Here is a 20,606-nt window from a genome sequence, read left to right as displayed (position 1 = left end):
CCATATATGCTTATTACTTTTATATTAGGTTACATTAGTCCTTTCATTTACTACAATATTAGTTAAATCACATTTTATACAAAAGGTTATTTCACAAATCACACACCAGAACTAATCCCAGTTTAAATAATTATCTGTGCTTTTTTTATTTCAAGGTTTATATCACATCAGTAAAGGGTTTCAAATCAGTGCCACATCAGCAGGTTATGATTATAAAGTGAATTATTGCTTACTTTAGTCTCTGAACAACAGATCTGTAGGTCCAGTGTCAAGTATAAGCTATGACCACATCATGATAAGACAAACGCATTGTAAATACAAGTGATCAATAAACCAAACAAAAACACAAGGCTAATGCAGGAGGTATTGAAGTTATTCTTGGTGCATATTTGTTGTTAGTAAACATCAGTATATTCTACAATACCTTTGATCATAATTTCTAACTTCACAGACTGAGATATTACCAGTTGCAGCTTTATAATGTTCAAGTATGCAAGGCTACACATGAAAAAAAGGCTTTTCCTTAAAACTGCAAATGACACAAGACTGAAAACACACAGAAACTATGAAGATCAGATCCAAATGAATGGATGAATGCATACTAAATGATAAATGCAAGGAAATGCAGTGGTTACAGTTTGACCATTCACTTTCGGTCACATTGCAGGTGCAAGAAATTTCCAGGGAAACAAACAAAACAAAAAAAGTGTCAGTTTCACTATAAAATGACATGATAAAAATGCACACAAAGGATGTATAGAATGATAAATAATAAGTAAACTACTCACTTCCTGTATAGGTCATTTTGATCAATGCAAATGTCACACGTAGATTTAGCATACATAAAATATAATGCAATATAAAAATATCTCCATAGTTCAAATATTGGATTGAATAGGTAACCTTCATGTATGTTGTTAATTTGGTATTTATGACACATACAAAACATGTGGGGAAAGTATGTCATAATTATATATTGTTATAAATATTCTTCCTTAAGTTAATTGAACATGTCACAACAACATACACACGCTAATGTTAACAGAATCCTTCTCTGTATAGGATGAATGAGTTGTGCATATTTAGTGTGTGTGTGCTGTCAGAGCTGCAGGAGCTGCTGGCAGAGTGTGTGTATGACATCTCTGTGCTCGTACAGGTACATCTGAGTCTCCCACAGCATGTCAACCAGCACAGCGTCACTGACCTCGTCCAGCATCACCTCCTGAGACAGCTGAGGACTCAGCCTGAGGAGCACACCACGGGGCAAAGAAGCACGTTAGCAAATGAAAGACGGACAGACGAAATTGAATGAAAGGTACAAATGAAAAGAAAACAAAATGATGACGGAAGAAATGAAGAGAAGGAAACATACAGGAAGGAAGGATGGAAGGAGGGAAAAGGTACGGATAGGAGGGAACAAATGATAGGAAGCAAGAAATGAAGTGAAATGAAAAATAATAAATTAATAAAAGAAAAGAAAGAAAATGAAGAGAAATTCAAGTAGGGGAGGAAGGAAAAGGAAAGAAGAAAATACAATTAGAGAAAAGGGAAAAAGGAAATGAAAAAAAGGAAAGAAGAAACAATTAAATTATTTGAAGGGAAAAATAAAATTAAAGGAAGGAAATAAAATCATAGAAGGGAAAAATTAATTGAAGGAAGGAAGGAGGGAAGGAATAATTAATATTTTATCATTTAATTTCCTTAATTTCTTTTTAAGTACATTTAGGCAAATAAAAGGAGGAAAGGAATTACATTAAATGAGAAGGAAGGAAGGAAATAAAAAGGTATTAGAAGGAAATTAAATTATTAAAGAAGAGAAATAAATGAAAAAATTAAGATAAATTCAAGGAGAGAAGAAAGGAAGGAAAGAAGGGAATAAAATGAGAGAAAAGGAAAATAGGAAATGAAAAAAGGGAAGAACGAACAATTAAATTATTTGAAGGGAAACAATGAAAGGAAGGAAGGATTAAAAAGTGATTAAGAAGGAAATTAAATGATAAAAGAAGGGAAAATTTAGGTCAATTAAAGGTGGAAAGGAATTAAATTAAATGAGAAGGAAGGAACGAAGGAGAAATGAATGGAAAGAAGACAGGCAGGGAGGAAGGAAATAAAAAGGTATAAGAAGGAAATTAAATGATGAACAAAGAGAAATTAAAGGAGGGAAGGAAGGTAGGAAAAAGAAAGAAAGAAAGAAAGAAAATTAGAGTAAATGAAAAATGAAATGAAAGAAGGAACAATTAAAAGTATTTAAGGGTTTAAGTAATGGAAGGAAATGAAAGGAAGGAAATACAATTACAAAAAAATGAAGGAAGGAAGGAAGATTTAAATAAAACTGAAGGAGGGAGGCTTAAATGAAACGTAGGAAGAAAGGAATAAAGCAAGGAATTGAACGGTAGAAAGTAAGGAAGAAAATTAATTACATGAATGATTGAAAGAAATTAAAGAAGAAGAAATCAAGTGAAAAGAAGGTACGAAGGAAGAAAATAAAGCAAGCATGTCAGAAACGGATGGAAGAAAGGAAACAAAACGACCATCAAGAAGTGGGGAGACAGTGGAGATGAGTCACACAAAGAAAGAAGTGATACAGGACACAACAATGCAGAAAAGAAGAGGCAGAAGGAAAAGAACATCCCTGTTAACTCACAGAACAGAAAGAGTGCCGTCAACTGACCTGTGATAGTTTATATCGGCCATCTCACACCACGCTCGAGCTCGGTCCACCGCACAGCCATCCGAGTCCGTACACTGACAAATAACACCACCCATCATTCCAGCATCACAAGAAGCGTCTACAATCAAGGTTTTATGGGATTTATGTGTAAACTCACGCAATCCACGAGCATCTTGCCCAGTTCTCGGGCGCCAACGAAGGTCTTGGCCAGTTCCAGCGGGTTTGAAGGCCTGAACACGTCCACAGAGTTGACCGCCACCTGAGGAGGTTTACCCGTACCCAACGAGAGGACCACCCCTAACCTGCTCACGTCTGCCTCACGGCCCTGACAGACACACACAGACGCTTGTTTAATACTTACAGCATTTCAGCATGTCCAATGGATCTTAGTCAGGAAGTAAACACTTTCTACCATAATGTGCACCCATTGTAGGAAATATTGTTGATATTACGAAGAAAAATTGCAGTCAATTTCATTTTTAGCTAAAAGTGAGTCTTGAACAGGTAATTCTTAAAGAGATAGTTCACACAAAAATGAAAATGATCCCATAATTTACTCATCCGCAAGCCATCCTAGTGTATATGACTTTCTTTTTTCAACATAACACAATCGAATTATATTCAAAAATATCCTGGCTCTTCCAAGCTTTATAATGGCATTGAATAGCGTTGAGCTTTTGAAGCTCCAAAAAGTGCATCCATCCATCATAAAAGAAATCCATACGACTCCAGTGGGTTAATAAAGACCTTCTGAAAAGAAGCAATGGGTTTTTCGTAGGAAAAATATCCATATTTAAAACTTTATAAACTATAATCACTGGCTTCTGGCACCGGCTGTACGCGCGTTAATGACAGTCGAGATCCGGTGAAACTAAACTATGCTAAACCTACATCCTACGTCATGCGTCGGGTCAGAGTAGGGCTGCTCGATTATGGAAAAAAATCATAATCACGATTATTTTGGTCAGTATTGAAATCACGATTATGTAACACGATTATTTCACTTGACTTTGGGAACATGTTGCATTTATTAAAAGACACCTTTCAACAACTCTTAAAAAACATCTAAATTTGAACATTTATTGTACTTTTTGAACTATTAAACAGACCTGCAAACTCACAAGTGGTGAAAAAGGTGACATGTTTACAAAGTAGTTTGTTGTAGGGGGTCACCAGGGCATTATTTACCTTAATAAAAGACAATTTATTAAACCTTACTAAATATGTTTCATGTCAAATTCTTACATTTGATCAAATTCAGTTTTAATAAAAAGGGCTGTTATCCATTAAATTAATTTACACTGCAAAATTACAACTGTAAAAATATTATGAGATTAATGTTTAAACAAATAATGAAATAAAAATAAAATCAATGATACCTTTAAACAATAAATCAATAGGCGACAAGTGACCGTCTTAATAAATGAATCATTGAGTCATTCATTAAAACGATTCGTTCAAAATAATGAATCATTCAGTAACAAAACACAGCGCTTAGTGTTGCTTTTCTTTTGTAACTATTTTCGTCGGTGAAATAGAACAAAACCAGTCAATACTGCGTCTATAATGTAAGTTACTACATATAAACTAGGCTACTTGTTTATTAAACTATAAATTCAATGTAACATTCGCAATCGTGATATTATAGAACAGCTCTTAGTCGTGTTGTTACTTAACGATATCATATATTATAAATAAAAAAAACTCAACATTTCTGCCTCAGTATGTTTCTTCTGTGAGTTTTTGTGTGAGCTGTTAAGCTCATTTGTTTTGATTTCTCCACTAATGTCTCTCTCACAAATAGACAGGGCAGCTTCCAGAAACTATCCATTACCGATCTCTCTTTACACTGACTGTATAAGATCAAAACCATCTCGCGTTTCGATCGGTCGGGCAAGTAAAACTCTCTATCACTTGTAACTTGAAAATCCCCTATTCCCGGACAGGCGTTAATGTCGCTCCCTGTGTTCATTCTCGATTTGTTTCGTGCTGTAAAGGGGAACAGATGATCAGGTCATATGCGCTCGCGCTGCCGTTCGCTTGAACTGAGGCGCTACAGTGATCGAGCAGAAAGAGATCGCGACAGCTCGAGAGATGTCTTTGGTCTCACTCCAGTCTATATTAAATTAGCCAATTGTTATTGTGAAGTTTATTGTGCTTGCAATTTATGACTAGGCTGAGAGAGTTTATGGCTTTGGGAGGGACGGATGTGCGCGTGTCATTCAGAACACAAGACAAAATAAGAGTGTTCTTGCAAAACAGAACATGGCAAAATAATCGTTTTTACGCGATTGTACTATTTTTGAGATCGTTTGGAGCCAAAATTGAAATTGAAATTCGATTAATTGCACAGCCCTAGGTCCGAGGTCACTTTTCCGCCGGAACTAGACTCGCCAGTGATTATAGTTTATAAAGCTATAAATATCGATATTTTTCTTACAAAAACGCGTCGCTTCGCTTCAGAGGGCCTTTATTAACACACTGGAGTCGTATGGATAAATTTTATCACGGATGGATGCACTTTTTTTGGAGCTTCAAAAGCACTATTTTTTGAAGCCGGGATTTTATTTAATATAACTTCGATTGTGTTGGGGTGAAAAAAGACAGTCACATAGACCTCGGATGGTTTGAGGGTGAGTAAATTATGGGATAATTTTCATTTTTGGATGAACAATTCCTTTAAGTCTATATTTGTGTATCAGACCTGTGCCCTTAGGGCTTTGTTGTACTGGTGTATTTCTGTCATGGCATCTAGCGTTGGGTTGTTGGCCAGCAGCCCTCCATCCAGAAAACGTCCCATTGGTCGAAAATAAGTGGGAGCTGCTCCACTGGAGCGGGCGGCGCGCCAAACTAATTGCTCTGAGAGAAAGAGAACGTGAATGAGCGAGAGAGCGTAAAAGAGAACCAAGCGTGCAAAAGATGATTAGCCTCCCACAAACAAACTAATGACCGATTAGTTCCAACGTGAGCTACGATTGCGCAATAAAAACACCAAAAACCTTACATACTGTGACCTTTCCATTCCACACGCACTCTTTCTCACACACACCTTCATCCGTCACCCTCCTACGCTTTCTAGGAGGTCGAGTATATCCTACAACCAAAAGATCTTCGTCCTCCCACCCTGAAACAGCGACAGTGAAGCTTCACGCATCATTTGATATTGAGGATAACTGAGAAACCCAGAGCCCGTCAACATGCTCATAAAGAGCACAAGGGGAACATGAGTGTTTTCACCGGCACAAAGATAATTAGCGTAACGATATCCCGAAAATGAAAGTGCAGAAGAGATTTACCCTGTGGCACAGTGAGGGGTTGAAATGTGGCAGTAGATGTGTACGGAGGGTCTCTTTGAAGAACCGGTGGGTCGAAATTACGAAACAGATGCAGTTCTCCTGGGTGTCTGTCAGCAAGAACGCTAGTCACCATTACTCTGAGAGAAACAGACAGGAGATGGATTAAAAAAAGCATTTTCTGATAAATGTGTGAACTCATTGTGTGTTCAGGGGTGTTGCAAAGCGTTAATAGGCAATTGGTAGGGTGTTCCGAGGTATCGCTAATACATTGCTTAGGAGTTCTGGATGTTTGCCAGTGTATTAAAAAGCAATATTAAGGTGTTCCTACACAGTTGATGGGGGGGTTCAGAGTCATTGCTAAGGAATTGTGAAGAAATTCTGGATGGTTGCTAGAGCATTACAAGAGGGTATTTGGTTGTTTCTAGGGTGTTGCTAGGCAGTTGTTGGTATGTTCAGAGTCATCAATAAGACATTTCTAAGGAGTTGTAGGTGGTGATGGCGCAGTGGATAAGACACATGCCTTTGGTGTGAGAGACCCGGGTTCGAATCCACTGTGAGACACCAATCTGTCCCTGAGCAAGACACTTAACCCCTAGTTGCTCCAGAGGCGTGCGACCTCTGACATATATAGCAATTGTAAGTCGCTTAGGATAAAAGCGTCAGCTAAATGAATACATGTAAAATGTAAATGTAAATGTTCCAGTAGGGTATTGCCAGGGTGGCATTGCTTTGGTGTTCGGGTGGTTGATAGGGTGTTCGGGTGGCTGATACGGCATTGATTGGGTGTTCTGGTGGCTGATACGCCATTGCTTGGGTGTTCTGGTGGCTGATACGGCATTGCTTGGGTGTTCTGGTGGCTGATATGGCATTGCTTGGGTGTTCTGGTGGCTGATATGGCATTGCTTGGGTGTTCTGGTGGCTGATATGGCATTGCTTGGGTGTTCGGGTGGCTGATATGGCATTGCTTGGGTGTTCGGGTGGCTGATATGGCATTGCTTGGGTGCTCGGGTGGCTGATATGGCATTGCTTGGGTGTTCGGGTGGCTGATATGGCATGCTTTGGTTTTCTGGTGGTTGATAGGGCATTGCTTGGGTGTTCGGGTGGCTGATATGGCATTGCTTGGGTGTTCGGGTGGCTGATATGGCATTGCTTTGGTTTTCTGGTGGTTGATAGGGCATTGCTTGGGTGTTCTGGTGGCTGATATGGCATTGCTTGGGTGTTCTGGTGGTTGATATAGCATTGCTTTGGTGTTCGGGTGGTTGATGGGGCATTGCTTGGGTGTTCGGGTGGTTGATAGGGGATTGCTTGGGTGTTCGGGTGGCTGATATGGCATTGCTTGGGTGTTCGGGTGACTGATAGGGCATTGTTTGGGTGTTCTGGTGGTTGATACGCCATTGCTTGGGTGTTCTGGTGGCTGATATGGCATTGATTTGGTGTTCTGGTGGCTGATACGCCATTGCTTGGGTGTTCTGGTGGCTGATATGGCATTGCTTGGGTGTTCTGGTGGCTGATATGGCATTGCTTTGGTGTTCTGGTGGCTGATATGGCATTGCTTGGGTGTTCGGGTGGCTTATATGGCATTGCTTGGGTGTTCGGGTGGTTGATATGGCGGTATTGCTTTGGTGTTCTGGTGGTTGATATGGCGGCATTGCTTTGGTGTTCTGGTAGTTGATATGGCGGTATTGCTTTGGTGTTCTGGTGGTTGATAGGGCATTGCTTGAGTGTTCGAGTCGCTGATAGGGCATTGCTTGGGTGTTCGGGTGGCTGATATGGCATTGCTTTGGTGTTCTGTTGGCTGATATGGCATTGCTTTGGTGTTCTGGTGGTTGATTGGACATTGCTTGGGTGTTCTGGTGGCTGATAGGACATTGCTTGGGTGTTCTGGTGGCTGATAGGACATTGCTTGGGTGTTCGGGTGGCTGATATGGCATTGCTTTGGTGTTCTGGTGGCTGATATGGCATTGCTTTGGTGTTCTGGTGGTTGATTGGACATTGCTTGGGTGTTCTGGTGGTTGATAGGACATTGCTTGGGTGTTCTGGTGGCTGATAGGACATTGCTTGGGTGTTCGGGTGGCTGATATGGCATTGCTTTGGTGTTCTGGTGGCTGATATGGCATTGCTTTGGTGTTCTGGTGGTTGATAGGGCATTGCTTGGGTGTTCTGGTGGTTGATAGGGCATTGCTAGGCAGTAGATATGATGTTCTGGGTCTTTGCTAGACAATAGCTTAAAATTTCTGAATAGTTGCTTATGGTGTTCTGGTGCGGTAGTTGTTGTTGTATGGTTTAATTAAAATCCCAAACCTTAAGTATAACTACCTGGGGTGTGTGACATCCGTCATTTTGGTATTTTCTCCAAACTCGTTCTTCAGAAATTCCTCCAGAGGGCCAGACTCATATGGTCGAGAACCTTTAAACACCTGTTCCTTCATCCTGAAGTACAGACAGCGCAGATACTCCATCGACTTACCTGCTCAAGTACACAATTAAACATAATTATGCCAATGCATGTACATGCTTACAGTGACCAAAAACATATTTTTACAATTATAATATGTATCATTCTGTTCCTAGATGCTGATAGGTCAATACAGTTTTATAAATCTACTTAAATATTATATACTAAATCAAGTACCGTGTACAATAGCTAGAGCCAGTATGCCACCGGTGCTAGTCCCAGACACCCAGTCAAAGAGTTCCCTGATGGGACGTCCTGCCTCTTTCTCCAGAGAGATTAACATCTGGATCAGAACCAGGCCTTTTATTCCTCCACCATCAAGACACAACAATCTGTCCATTCTTGAGAAAAATAAAAGGAAATAATGGACTAACTCTTTGTAGGCCTTTTTTTTAATCAATGTTAAATCTAAATGTAGCATACTTTTTGCTTCCTGTTTTGAGCCCATCAACCTCTACAAATCCACGAGTCATGGCCGTGACAGCTGTCGCCACATACATGATTTCATCAAACCCTGTGGACCAATTATGAGCAAGATGTGAGAGCAGTGAACCAAATTATAGCCAGGTTGACTATCATAGATATGCAATAACTAAATTCCGCTGTTAATAAGTGATATGGAAGCATGTCCGTAACTTTGGAAAGATCAAGTTCGACCAGCAAACAGATTAAAGTGATGATCCAACACGATCATGCTTCGCCAGCATTCTCAACTGTAAAAGACTAGCCTCTTGTCTCACAGGGTTGTACAGTAGGCTGCACAATTTTGTGGCATTTATGCTCTTGTAATTATATTAGGTTGTTAAGTGATTGCTTGAGTTCAATCCAAAATGTTGACCTTTCCAAGATAAAGGCTGCCGCTGACAAATCCAATTTAATCAAATGTGCGTTTAGATATTCAAGATTTTCTAGTTTATATGAAATAATAAAGCTTCAATTACAAGTATTAGGTTTAGAAATCCAGGCAGCACAAGAAGTGAACAAAAACAATTTTAGGGAATGTCTGAAAGAGTGCAGAAAAAGAACATTAAGACATTAAGCAAATTAATGTTGTTAATTAATTCACATTTAAATAAGAATTTTAACTAATATTTCCAAAGAGTATGCAGCATAACTCGTTTGTGGAATATTCACTCCCACAAAGCTCTGCAATGAGCTCAGCAAAAATATGCATCTGAGATGGTGGATGAAATCAAAAGAAATGTCGATTTACTAATAAATTTTTTTTTTTTTTTTAAATGTACTGATTATTTTACAGAACATTAGTGTGTAAATGTAATGCTTATTAGACTATGATGTTGTTAGAACTCTATATTAATCAATTGTGAGTCAAATCTTTGCAGCTCTTTATATGAGGAACACAGTTACACAAGTAGCCTACCTACCTATGCTCAAAATCGGCCACTTATTAGGTTCCATTTCAGTAAAAAAACAAAAACTACAGAAGAAGACTGAGGGACAGAGGTGAAAGATATTGCCAGGATATCTGAAGTTTGGAGGCGGGGCTTTACCTATGCCAGGAGGTGGAGCTTTGTTGATGCTGGGGATAGGGCTGTCGAGGGACGGGGGGTGACACCGTTCGGCCCCTACACTACACAGCATGTTCAAGAGCACCTTACGGTTGGGCCCTTCAGCACAAGCGCAGGATTAGACACATGTACGCGGCCACACCCACACCATGCACACAAAAGAAAGAAAGAAAGAGTACATGTTGACTGAATGCATGAATGAGAAAACAACAGCATGAGTCATTCCTGTAGTTAAACACACAGATATGCAAAAACTATTCTGACATGCAAGCGTCACATGGTTTGTGGCGATATTCTCACAAGAATTACAATAGCCAATCAAAACATAATGACCCATCAGACAGCTTCTGCCGGTTTTTCCAGAGACTACTATAGACTTTATGATGATGAACACATTTAAATACTATACACAATATATATTGTCACCATCCATGATACATATTGTTGGATTTTTGTATTGCGATATATTGTGACACGATATACAGTATTGTTACACCCCTACTTGTTTAATTTTGAATAAATAAATAAATAAATGAATACTCAAAAATATACAGTCCTTGTGGCTTTAGAAACATGAAACGTGGAACGATTGGCTGAGAAAATAAAACACTTCACCTTTAAGGCAAAAACAAAAGCAAGTCATTAGTGCATGACTTTACATAAACTTGCATTGTGACATGTTGCACAGTTGTATATATATATATGCATATCAACAAAATTTATGGTAGTTTACAGTTAGATAATATAATCCTTGCATGTAAACACCCCAAATGATGTCATGCAAAAGGCTCATGAAAACTGTGCAACGAGAAAGTGAAAGAGCTTGAACACATTGGAGACTGTTCTTCTAGCCTTCAATCTCACATACATGATCTCTGATAGCATCTCTCTCTCTCTCTCTCTCTCTCTCTCTCTCTCTCTCTCTCTCTCTCTCTCTCTCTCTCTCTCTCTCTCTCTCTCTCTCTCTCTCTCTCTCTCTCTCTCTCTCTCTCTCTCTCTCTCTCTCTCTCTCTCTCTCTCTCTCTCTCTCTCGCTCTCGTGCGCATGTGCGGTGTGACTGTGGAGAGCGTGTGTTTGGAGTGAGCGTGCTGAGTGAAGGTACGAGTGTTTTCCCTTCCTTTTCTATCTTTGTTTATTGTGGTTAGTGGACGTTGTGTTTTTTTTTTTCCCCCTTTTCTTTTTCTTTCTAGTTTCGGTAAGTTAAGAGTGGTTATTTTAGGGAGGGTTGTTGTTAACTCCCAGTCTGTGTACTGGGAGGATGGCTGCTCCAGGTGCGGAGAGTTTAGAGTTTTTGACAAGACGTCATGGGGTGAAAATTGACTCTGCCGCAAGTGTTGAGGAGTGTGTGTTGGCGGTGAGTGCTGTTGTTGGGCATGAGAATGTTCTGTCGGCGTCGCGGATGAACAGCGCTAATATTTTGTTTGTTAAGACCATTGATTTAGCGAACTTGTTGGTCGAGAGTGGTGTTGAGATAGGGGGTATTTTTACATCTGTACTCCCTCTCTCCACTCCGTCCAAAAGAGTGACTCTGTCCAATGTGCCACCTTTTATTAAAAATGATGTTCTTGTTGGAATGCTTGCCAGATACGGCAAAATGGTCTCGCAAATAAAAATGATCCCAATAGGAAGTAAATCATCTTTGCTAAAGCATGTGGTGTCTTTCAGACGATTTGTTTATATGGTCCTGAAAGAGAATGTTAATGAACTTGATCTGACCCTTAATTTTAGTCACGAAGGGTTTAATTATGTAATCTACGCTACAACTAACACTATGAGATGTTTTGGTTGTGGTGAAAATGGACATCTTGTTCGTGCATGTCCAAAAAGCGCAAACAAGCAAACTGAAACTGTTGTAGTAGCTGAAGTACAGGAGATTGTTGCAGTTGATGAGGAGATGCCAGGCCCAAGCAGGGTGCCTGAGGTCTCAAAAAGTTTGGAAAATGTTTCTGAATTTCCTGCAGATAAAACAGCTGAAATAGAAGAAGTTGTGGCTGAGGAGGAAGAAATCAGAAATGTGTTGGGAGCTGAAAAAGGTTTTTGTGAGTCTGATGACTCTGATGAAGGCAACAGTGAGGATGGAGCTATGGGTATTGTGAGGGTGATACAAGAAATGGAGAGTCCTGAGGTTGAAGACAAAGAGTGTTTTCTCAAGACTCCCCAAAAAAGGAAATTGGTGGGATGTCAAAATGTCAAACAGGCTAAACGACTGGATGGTAATTGTGCTGTCCAGACTGACAAAAATAGTGAGAATGAAAGTGAAACTGAGATGTCTGAATGCAGTATTAGCGCTAGCTTACCCCTAAGTGGTTTCTCTAGCAGAGAATATACTGTTGAGGAAATACAAAACTTTCTAGATGTGACAAAAAATATGAGGGGAGTAAAAATAGCGGAATATTTCCCTGACATAAAACAGTTCATTGAGAAAGTAAAAGTTTTCAGAGATAAAAACAGTTTCACTGACCAGGATGTTTTCCGGTTAAAGAAAATCCTCACAAAGTTAAATGGATAATATAAGATATCCTTTTTGGCTTTATTGCTTTGGTTGCTCTTTTCTTTTTCTTTTCCTTTTAATGGAGGAAATAAATCTCGCTTCTTTAAATGTTAACGGAGCAAGGGATTATAAGAAGAGAGCACAAATATATGAGACTATGAGGTGTAAAACTATTGATGTGTTATTTGTACAAGAAACACACAGTGATGTCTTAAATGCTGCAGATTGGGCTAAGGAGTTCGATGGCTTAGTGATTTTAAGTCATTCCACTTCTTTAAGTGGCGGAGTTGGAGTTTTATTTTCTAGGAATTTCACTCCTTATTCTTACACTATTGAAGAAGTAATAAAAGGAAGGCTCTTGAAAGTAAAAGCTTCTTTTGAAAATAGCACTTTTATTTTTATCTGTGTATATGCTCCTACTGCGGCTTTAGAGAGAGTAATTTTTTTAAACACTTTGGGTAATGTTTTAAATGATTGTAATGCTGATGAGTTTTTATTTGTGGGAGGAGATTTTAACTGTACAGAAAATGCCATTGACAGGAATCATGTTGAACCTCACATGCAATCGAGAAAGACTTTAATTCATTTAATGAAATCCCACAGTATAATCGATATATGGAGGAATTTCCATGGCACGCAGAGGCAATACACTTGGGTTCATGCTTTTAATAACCAGCTATCAATGGCAAGGCTTGATAGATTTTATGTTTTTAAGCATCAACTAAGTATGTTAAGGGAATGCTCAATAGTCCCAGTAAGTTTCTCTGACCATAGTTTGGTTAAATGCATTGTGGCAAAAAACCATGTTAAATTTAAAAGTGCATATTGGCATTTTAATAATAATTTATTGGGTGATTCTTGTTTTAGAGATATTTTTAAAGAGTTTTGGAAAAACGCCAAAGCTTCGAAATCATCTTTCTTGTCATTGCATAATTGGTGGGAATTTACAAAGGTTCAAATAAAACAGTTGTGTCAACAATACACTCGCAACACTACAAGAGATGTAAATAAGTCAATGAGGGTTTTAGAAGAAGATTTAATGAGGTTGCAAGGGCTTGCAGACTCCACAAAAGATGTCACTTTTTTGGAGTGCATCAAAAAGAAAAATAATCTTTTAACTGATATTTTAGGTTTAACGACGCAAGGTGCAATAACTAGATCTCGGTTTCAGAGTGCCAATTTAATGGACGCTCCCTCAAAATTCTTTTTTAATCTGGAAAAGAAGAATGGGCAGAAAAAGCTCATTCATAGTTTGAAGTCTGAAACTGGAGTCTTATTGTCAAACCCTATAGATATCAGAGAAAGAGCAGTAAAATTCTATAAAGACTTGTATAGAAGTGAAATTTTAGAGTTAAATGATGAAAGTTTTGGTTTTTTTGATAATTTGCCTCAAGTTACTAAAAATGCCAATAAAGAGATTGGTAGAGCTTTGAGTTTAGGAGAATTTGAGGATGCACTTAAAAGAATGGAGAGTGGGAAAGTACCGGGCATTGACGGGATCTCAATAGATTTTTACAAATCTTTTTGGTTTGAGGTGGGTCCAGAATTGGTAGCAGTTTTTAATGAGAGTTTAGAAAAAGGACAACTGCCACGAAGCTGTGGTAGAGCAATCATTACTCTGCTACCAAAAAAAGGGGATCTAAATGATATAAAAAACTGGAGGCCTGTAAGTCTTTTATGTAATGACTATAAAATACTCTCCAAAGCCCTAGCAATTAGACTAGGGGAAGTGATTGAACTCATAATTCACCCTGATCAGTCGTATTGTGTGCCAGGTAGGAAGATTTTTGATAATGTTTCTTTTATGAGAGACATTTTAGACTGTGGAAAACTCTTTGATTTGGATTTTGGAATGATATCAATTGACCAAGAAAAAGCTTTCGACAGAGTAGAACATAGTTATTTGTGGAGTGTTCTAGAAGCTTTTGGTTTTAATTCGGATTTTATTTCTATGATAAAAGTTATGTATTGTAGCGTTGAGAGTGTATTGAAGATCAATGGTGATTTATGCTCTCCATTTAAGGTGAATAGGGGTGTAAGACAGGGCTGTGCACTCTCAGGTATGCTGTATACCCTTGCCATAGAACCCTTGTTGAACAAGCTAAGAGCTAATGTACATGGACTGTGTATTCCCAACTGTGCTAATACTTTTAAGATTTCAGCTTATGCTGATGATGTCATTGTTTTGATCAGTGATTGTAAAGATATCAGTGTGATGTTGAAGATTTTAAATGATTTTAAGTCACTGTCTTCTGCAAAGGTAAATTGGGGAAAAAGTGAAGCCATTTTAGTCGGAAAATGGGCAGGTTTTGAACCAAGGCTTCCTGATGGGTTGAATTGGACCAGAAATGGTTTCAAATATTTGGGAGTCTTTCTGGGTGATGACAATTATGTGAAAAAGAATTTTGAAGGTGTCATTGAAAAAGTCAAAGGGCGACTAGATAAGTGGAGGTTTCTACTCCCTAAAATGTCCTATAAAGGACGTATCTTGATAATTAATAATCTGGTCGCCTCTGCACTTTGGCATCGTTTGGCCTGTATAGACCCCCCAGCTGAAGTTTTAATAAAAATTCAGTCCATTTTAATTGACTTTTTCTGGGACAGAATGCATTGGATACCAAAAAGTGTGTTGTACCTGTCTAAAGACGAAGGGGGACTTGGACTAATACACCTGCAGAGCAGAACAGCTGCCTTTCGCCTGCAGTTTGTACAAAGACTCTTAAAGTACTCCGATGATTCAAGTTGGACTGGTGCTGCCTGTGCAATCCTTCGAAATATTGATGGACTGGGACTGGATAAAGCATTATTCTGGTCGGATCCTCAGAGACTTAAACTGCGTGATTCTCCAATCTTCTACCGTAATCTTTTCAAAGTATGGTCTCTATTTCAAATAAGCAGAGAAAACAACTCATCCTCCTTGTTTTGGCTACTACAGGAGCCTTTGGTCATTGGCTCACGACTGGACCTAACGTGTGAGATGTCTTTTGCCATTCCTGAAAGGACTTTGTGTAATGCAAAGGTGGTACAAATTGAACATTTGCATCAAATAACGGGCCCTGCTTTTAAAAATGTGACTGCCATCGCTGAGCGTCTCGGTATCAAATCACACCGAACAGTTACTAGAGCAGTTGAGAAATGGAGATCAGCCCTCACTGGAGAGGAAACAGAACTCTTGGACTTATACTCTAAGGGATCTATTCAGCCTGATTGTAAAGATCCTTTTCCCAATTTGAGTCTGTCCCCGAGGTTAGGGGAGTGCAGTGGTGTACTGTTAGAGTGTGAAGAGTTCATAGTTGTGGGTCCAAACTCTGCACTGGGTAAGGACATGTACAAATGTTGTGTGAAGGCTTTTAACAAAACATCTTTAAATAACAAATGTGACACTCCATGGCGTAAGGCTCTTAATCTTGAGGATAATGAAAAACCTGAATGGAGAGCATTATATAAATCACCATTGGTCAAGAAAACTGGAGATTTACAGTGGAGATTGCTACATGGTGCTATTGCTGTTAATGCTTTTATTTCTTTGATTAACGATGATGTTACTGAAGCTTGTCCTTTTTGTGTACACAAAGAGACGATTTTTCATGCGTTTTTGCACTGTGACCGGTTACAACCTCTTTTTAATATCTTGGATATGTTTTTCACTTCTTTTAATGTAATTTTTTCAATGAAAGTGTTTATTTGTGGTGTTAAATATGTTAAAAAACACAGTCAGAAGTCTTGTTTGTTCAATTTCCTGTTGGGTCAAGTTAAAATGGCAATTTATATTACAAGGAAGGAAAAGGTGGAACAGAATGTTCTTAGTAGTATAGAAGCTGTTTTTATTAAATTAGTCAAATCAAGGGTTTTGATTGACTATCATTACTACAGATTAATGCATGATCTTTTAACTTTTGAAGCAATTTGGTGTTTAAACGGGGTCATTTGTGAAGTTGTTGAAGAAGAGTTATATTTCCCCTTTTAGCCGTTTTTGTTTTTGTTTTGTTTTTTGTTTTGTTAGTTTTTTTTGGAATTGTTCTGTGGTGTTTTTATTTATTTTGTTTGGTTTGTGATATGTGAATATTTGTAATAAAAAGGGAATTTTAAAAATCAAAATCTCTCTCTCTCTCTCTCTCTCTCTCTCTCTCTCTCTCTCTCTCTCTCACCCTTGCTGGTACGGGCGGCGATGAGTCCTGGTGTCTCTCCCACATCATTGTGAACCTCCACATCTGCTCCAAACACCATGAGAGCTTTGATCAAGTCCATGTGGTCCAACTGTGGGCCCAGAAGATACAGCATGTAAGAAAAAATAAAAAAAAATAGAAAAAGTGTCCGCAATACCTAAAGGGTTTCTACACATTTTCCATTTCAAAATTCCACACTTTTCCAGACTCAAATATCTAGACCTCCTTCCAAACTATTTTTCAGACCATATTTAACATGAATGGCTCATACAGCACTATATTTGTTATATAGTAGTCATCTGTAACTATATATTTTCGGTTTTCTTAAAGTGATCATTTGCTTTTGCATGACAAGAAAAACCTAAAAGGCTTCATAACTGCATACATTCACCATATATATTCTGCATATATTCATGCTCAAACATCAGTTTGATACTGTAATTGTGGTTCGATGTTGCACGATCACCAATCAATAAAGTATAGTCTGAAGCTCAAAATGTTCAACATCCAAACAATCACCAAACTTTTGCCATGAAAACACTCCGCTTGCTGTATGATAAATGTAATATTAGAAAGTCTTAATTCTATATTTTAGAAAAATGAACATGGGCAACAGTCTGAATTGTGTAAACACTGTTATTTTTCCATACTTTTCCAAAAACGAAAATTACTTCAATCAAATATCATACTTTTCCAGACTGTGTACGAAACCTGTGCCCACATGTTCTGTAAAATTGTTTCAGAAGGAAAATGTTTAATTATCCTGACGATTAGTGTGATCACGTTACCTTTTGAAATATAAGAGAATTGTTTTTAATAAGTTATATTATTATTGAAATGTAAGCTTTAAAAATGTTTGTATGAAATGTATATTTTGCAAAAAAATTAATTTAGCTTATTCTTGTACACAGTGTTGTTTTTGTTAACTAAATAAAATATGAATAATTTCCATTGATTTTAGATGACAATTGTAAGCTTAAAAAACTTAAATAAACAGTCTAATTGACTGAAGTACTAAATTTACTGGAGTTAAAACTAAAATGAAAGCTAAAAAACAAAGAGCATAACAAAGACTGAATATATATATAAAAATGCTAATTCAAAATATGAATAAATACCATAATAAATAATACTAAAATAACGCTGTTTTTTCTAGATTATTTTACAACATATTTTTTATGACTCATTTTGGTATTTTAAATAAATAAAATAATTAATTATTATAATTTAATAATAAATAAATATGATTTATTAGTTATCAATACTTCTAATAATTATTTTATTAAAAACTGCAAAAATGAAAGGCAGTACAACAAGTACTATTATTATGCATAAATATTTAATTTAAATTGGTGATAGGTGATATATGATATGTTCTTGACAGGCCTAATGAACTCTCTCTCATACCTTCATGGCGAGGTGCAGTGCTGTGTTTCCGTCCTGGCCCTTAATGTTGGGGTCGGCTCCATGTGTCAGCAGTGTCATTGCGGCCTCAAAACGCCCCCTCTTGGTCAGGATGTGTAACGGACTCTCTCCGGTCTTACTCAGGTAGTTGACGTTACATCCTCGGTCCAGCAGTATGCGGCTCATCTAGAGAGAGCGAAAACACAGGATGGTCAGAACACAGATACTATCGGGCTCAGACGTCACACCCACAGACTGTCAGCTGAACGTCTGATGCATAAGGCACACAAAATGGGAAACACTTTGGGAGTTTCGAAGGCGTCATCTGATTGGTTGAATTCTACAGGATTCCCGGGAGACGTGCGTGTCGTGTTCTTTAATGGCCCACCCGGAAAAAAACGCCATCTTGATGCCAAACCCCCTCATGGAAGAAGAATTGTGTTTACATCTGACAAGGAGCGCTTATCCGGATACAACTTAACGCTGGATTTTCAAAAGTATGTGAAGGTCGCGGCGCCATTGTTGCAGTAAGCTTGTCGGTTACCGTAGGGACCTCGGCTTTACATTTTCACGGCCTTAAACATGGGAAAAAACTAACCTCTCGGACTGTCTTTGGCCAATGAAAGCTGCGGCGGTGTCCAGACCTTCTGCGGTCACACGCAAGCCTAGAATGCAGATAATTCCTCAAGTAAGAGTGTTCACAATTGTAGTTTGGTTCTCTTGGTTCTTTTGGTCCAGACCAAAAAAGAAAATGATACATTTAGTCCTGGTTTGCTTAGCGTTCACACTGTCATCTTTAAAACAGTCTAAAGATACAAACGTTCGACTGAACATCCAACACAATGCTCTGTTCTGGGAAAAATGCGTGTGCTATATGTGCGTAGCTACATATAATCCCTCAGATTTCCCTTAAACACAGATCTGCTGCGAGGAGACGCAGTTCTGCTGCCTGTACCAATCTGTGATGGACAACATCACGACTATGACGAGAAAAAACAGATACGCTTGAGCATTCTGTCCTTTTTAGGGTCTCATCTTCCTGATTTTGGTTGGTTCAAATGTCTTTGGTCCGTGATGTGTTCATATTTCAGTAGAACCGCACCAGAGTTTGTTAGGAAGCGGAGCGAGGCCCATCTTTCCAGTCTCTCGGTCCTCTAGTTTGATGCACCAGGGTTCAGATGTCAGCATTCACACTTATTCAAATGAACTGCACTAAGAGAGCAATCACACCAGTGTTCGTTTTAATCGACCCAAACCTGAACACAACCTAAAAAAGCAAAGTAAGTATTCCTGACCTCGGGAGTCTTAACCCAGTGGAGAGGCGTTCCGCCATAAACCGGATCCTCCGCCAGAAGTTGATTGGGATTAGACGATAAAATTGCTTCAGCACAACTAAAGAAGAAGAAACAAGAGGAATAAGATCGATTCATTGAAACTCTCAGGTGAATTATCAACGAAACAATAAAGATTCCTGGTCCGCACCTCTTCTCGCTAAACTTCATGGCAGCGTGGATTGGATAGCCATTACTTCCCATGATGTCACAGCGGGCTCCGCCCCCAAGCAGACCCTTAACCACCTCCACCCTCCCGAGACGGCACGCGATGTGCATCGGCGTTTCCCCGGAGGCGTTCAGCTCGTTCACACCCGCGCACAGTTGTGCACACAACACCTAGCGGAAACAAAAATGACACAATCATAGAGATCTGAATATCGGAGTCAGTCATTCAGCAAGTGAGCCCTGAGTTGACATCTCACCTCTATAATAAGGGCGGAGTCTTGTTTAGCGGCGCAGTGCATGGGCGTCTCCCCGTTCTTGTCCTTGATGTCCGTGCGAGCCTGACACTCCTCCAGGAGCTCGCGCACGCATCCCACGTCTCCTCTCTCGCAGGCCAGGTGCAGCGGCGTCTGGCCCTGAGCGTCACGGGCGTTCATCTGGCTGTGAGGGACCACAACAATGTACAGTTCCTAACTTCTCGATTTGACGTTTATTATCGGACTGAAAAGTGAAGAGATTTTTTAACATGAGGTTTTTATCTCACTTGTGCATATTGTGATAACGCTGCATATTGCGCAGCTTCTCACATGCATTTAAAAGTGAATAAAGCACAGGACTATTTAAAATGAAATAATAAAGGCAAAGAGGGCTTTAAAATTTATTCATTTGATTTTTCCACTTAAAGTCTTGATAATTAAGATACATATAAAATGGATATTATTCATATTTAGATATATTCACATATTTTACATTTTTAATTAAAACAATAATTTTAAAAAAATGGATGCGTCAACTTCTCAGATACAGTCAGTGCATGTGACTTTTGTAGGTTTCCCATTTTTAGCTGAAAAAAGCATTATTAAGGATTCATGCATATTAAATGATTAATAAGGGCTATATGACAGTAGTTTTAGTTTTCAATAATCAGACTGCTCATTATTTAAAGGTGATGTACGCTGGTTTTCAAATTGCACACATAAAATTTCCCTACTACCTACAACATCAGAAGACATTTATATTCGTGATTTGGTGAATTATATAAATAAATAGATTTTAAAAAAATTATGTTCAAATACATATAAATATGCTAAATATAAA

The 20,606-nt window shown here is 38.6% G+C and overlaps 1 protein-coding gene across 4 annotated transcripts in view; it reads right to left on the bottom strand.

Moving 5' to 3' along the window:
- Window positions 1-121: 121 nt before the first annotated feature.
- Window positions 122-20,606, bottom strand: part of pla2g6 (phospholipase A2, group VI (cytosolic, calcium-independent)) — a 24,532-nt gene continuing 4,047 nt past the window's right edge. The window contains exons 4-18 of one of the 4 annotated variants that reach the window (XM_077226822.1): window positions 19,769-19,949; window positions 19,495-19,682; window positions 19,308-19,404; window positions 18,016-18,198; window positions 16,591-16,699; window positions 9,934-10,050; window positions 8,846-8,936; window positions 8,600-8,763; window positions 8,284-8,434; window positions 5,968-6,104; window positions 5,721-5,795; window positions 5,376-5,530; window positions 2,829-2,996; window positions 2,672-2,745; window positions 122-1,244 (exon numbers count right to left, since the gene is read on the bottom strand). In XM_077226822.1, the coding sequence (XP_077082937.1) occupies window positions 1,100-1,244; window positions 2,672-2,745; window positions 2,829-2,996; window positions 5,376-5,530; window positions 5,721-5,795; window positions 5,968-6,104; window positions 8,284-8,434; window positions 8,600-8,763; window positions 8,846-8,936; window positions 9,934-10,050; window positions 16,591-16,699; window positions 18,016-18,198; window positions 19,308-19,404; window positions 19,495-19,682; window positions 19,769-19,949 (2,035 nt within the window). In that variant the 3' untranslated portion in view covers window positions 122-1,099. The remainder of the gene's footprint in view (window positions 1,245-2,671; window positions 2,746-2,828; window positions 2,997-5,375; window positions 5,531-5,720; window positions 5,796-5,967; window positions 6,105-8,283; window positions 8,435-8,599; window positions 8,764-8,845; window positions 8,937-9,933; window positions 10,051-16,590; window positions 16,700-18,015; window positions 18,199-19,307; window positions 19,405-19,494; window positions 19,683-19,768; window positions 19,950-20,606) is intronic. The other 3 variants (XM_077226823.1, XM_077226825.1, XM_077226826.1) reach the window with 3 other exon arrangements.

This window comes from Siphateles boraxobius, unplaced genomic scaffold, assembly GCF_051911475.1.
Source record: "Siphateles boraxobius isolate OS27281-9 unplaced genomic scaffold, OSU_SipBor_1 13, whole genome shotgun sequence".
NCBI classification, from domain to species: domain Eukaryota; kingdom Metazoa; phylum Chordata; class Actinopteri; order Cypriniformes; family Leuciscidae; genus Siphateles; species Siphateles boraxobius.
The sequence above is the reverse complement of the archived record's forward strand: the minus strand, read 5'-3'. Positions and strand labels throughout refer to the sequence as shown.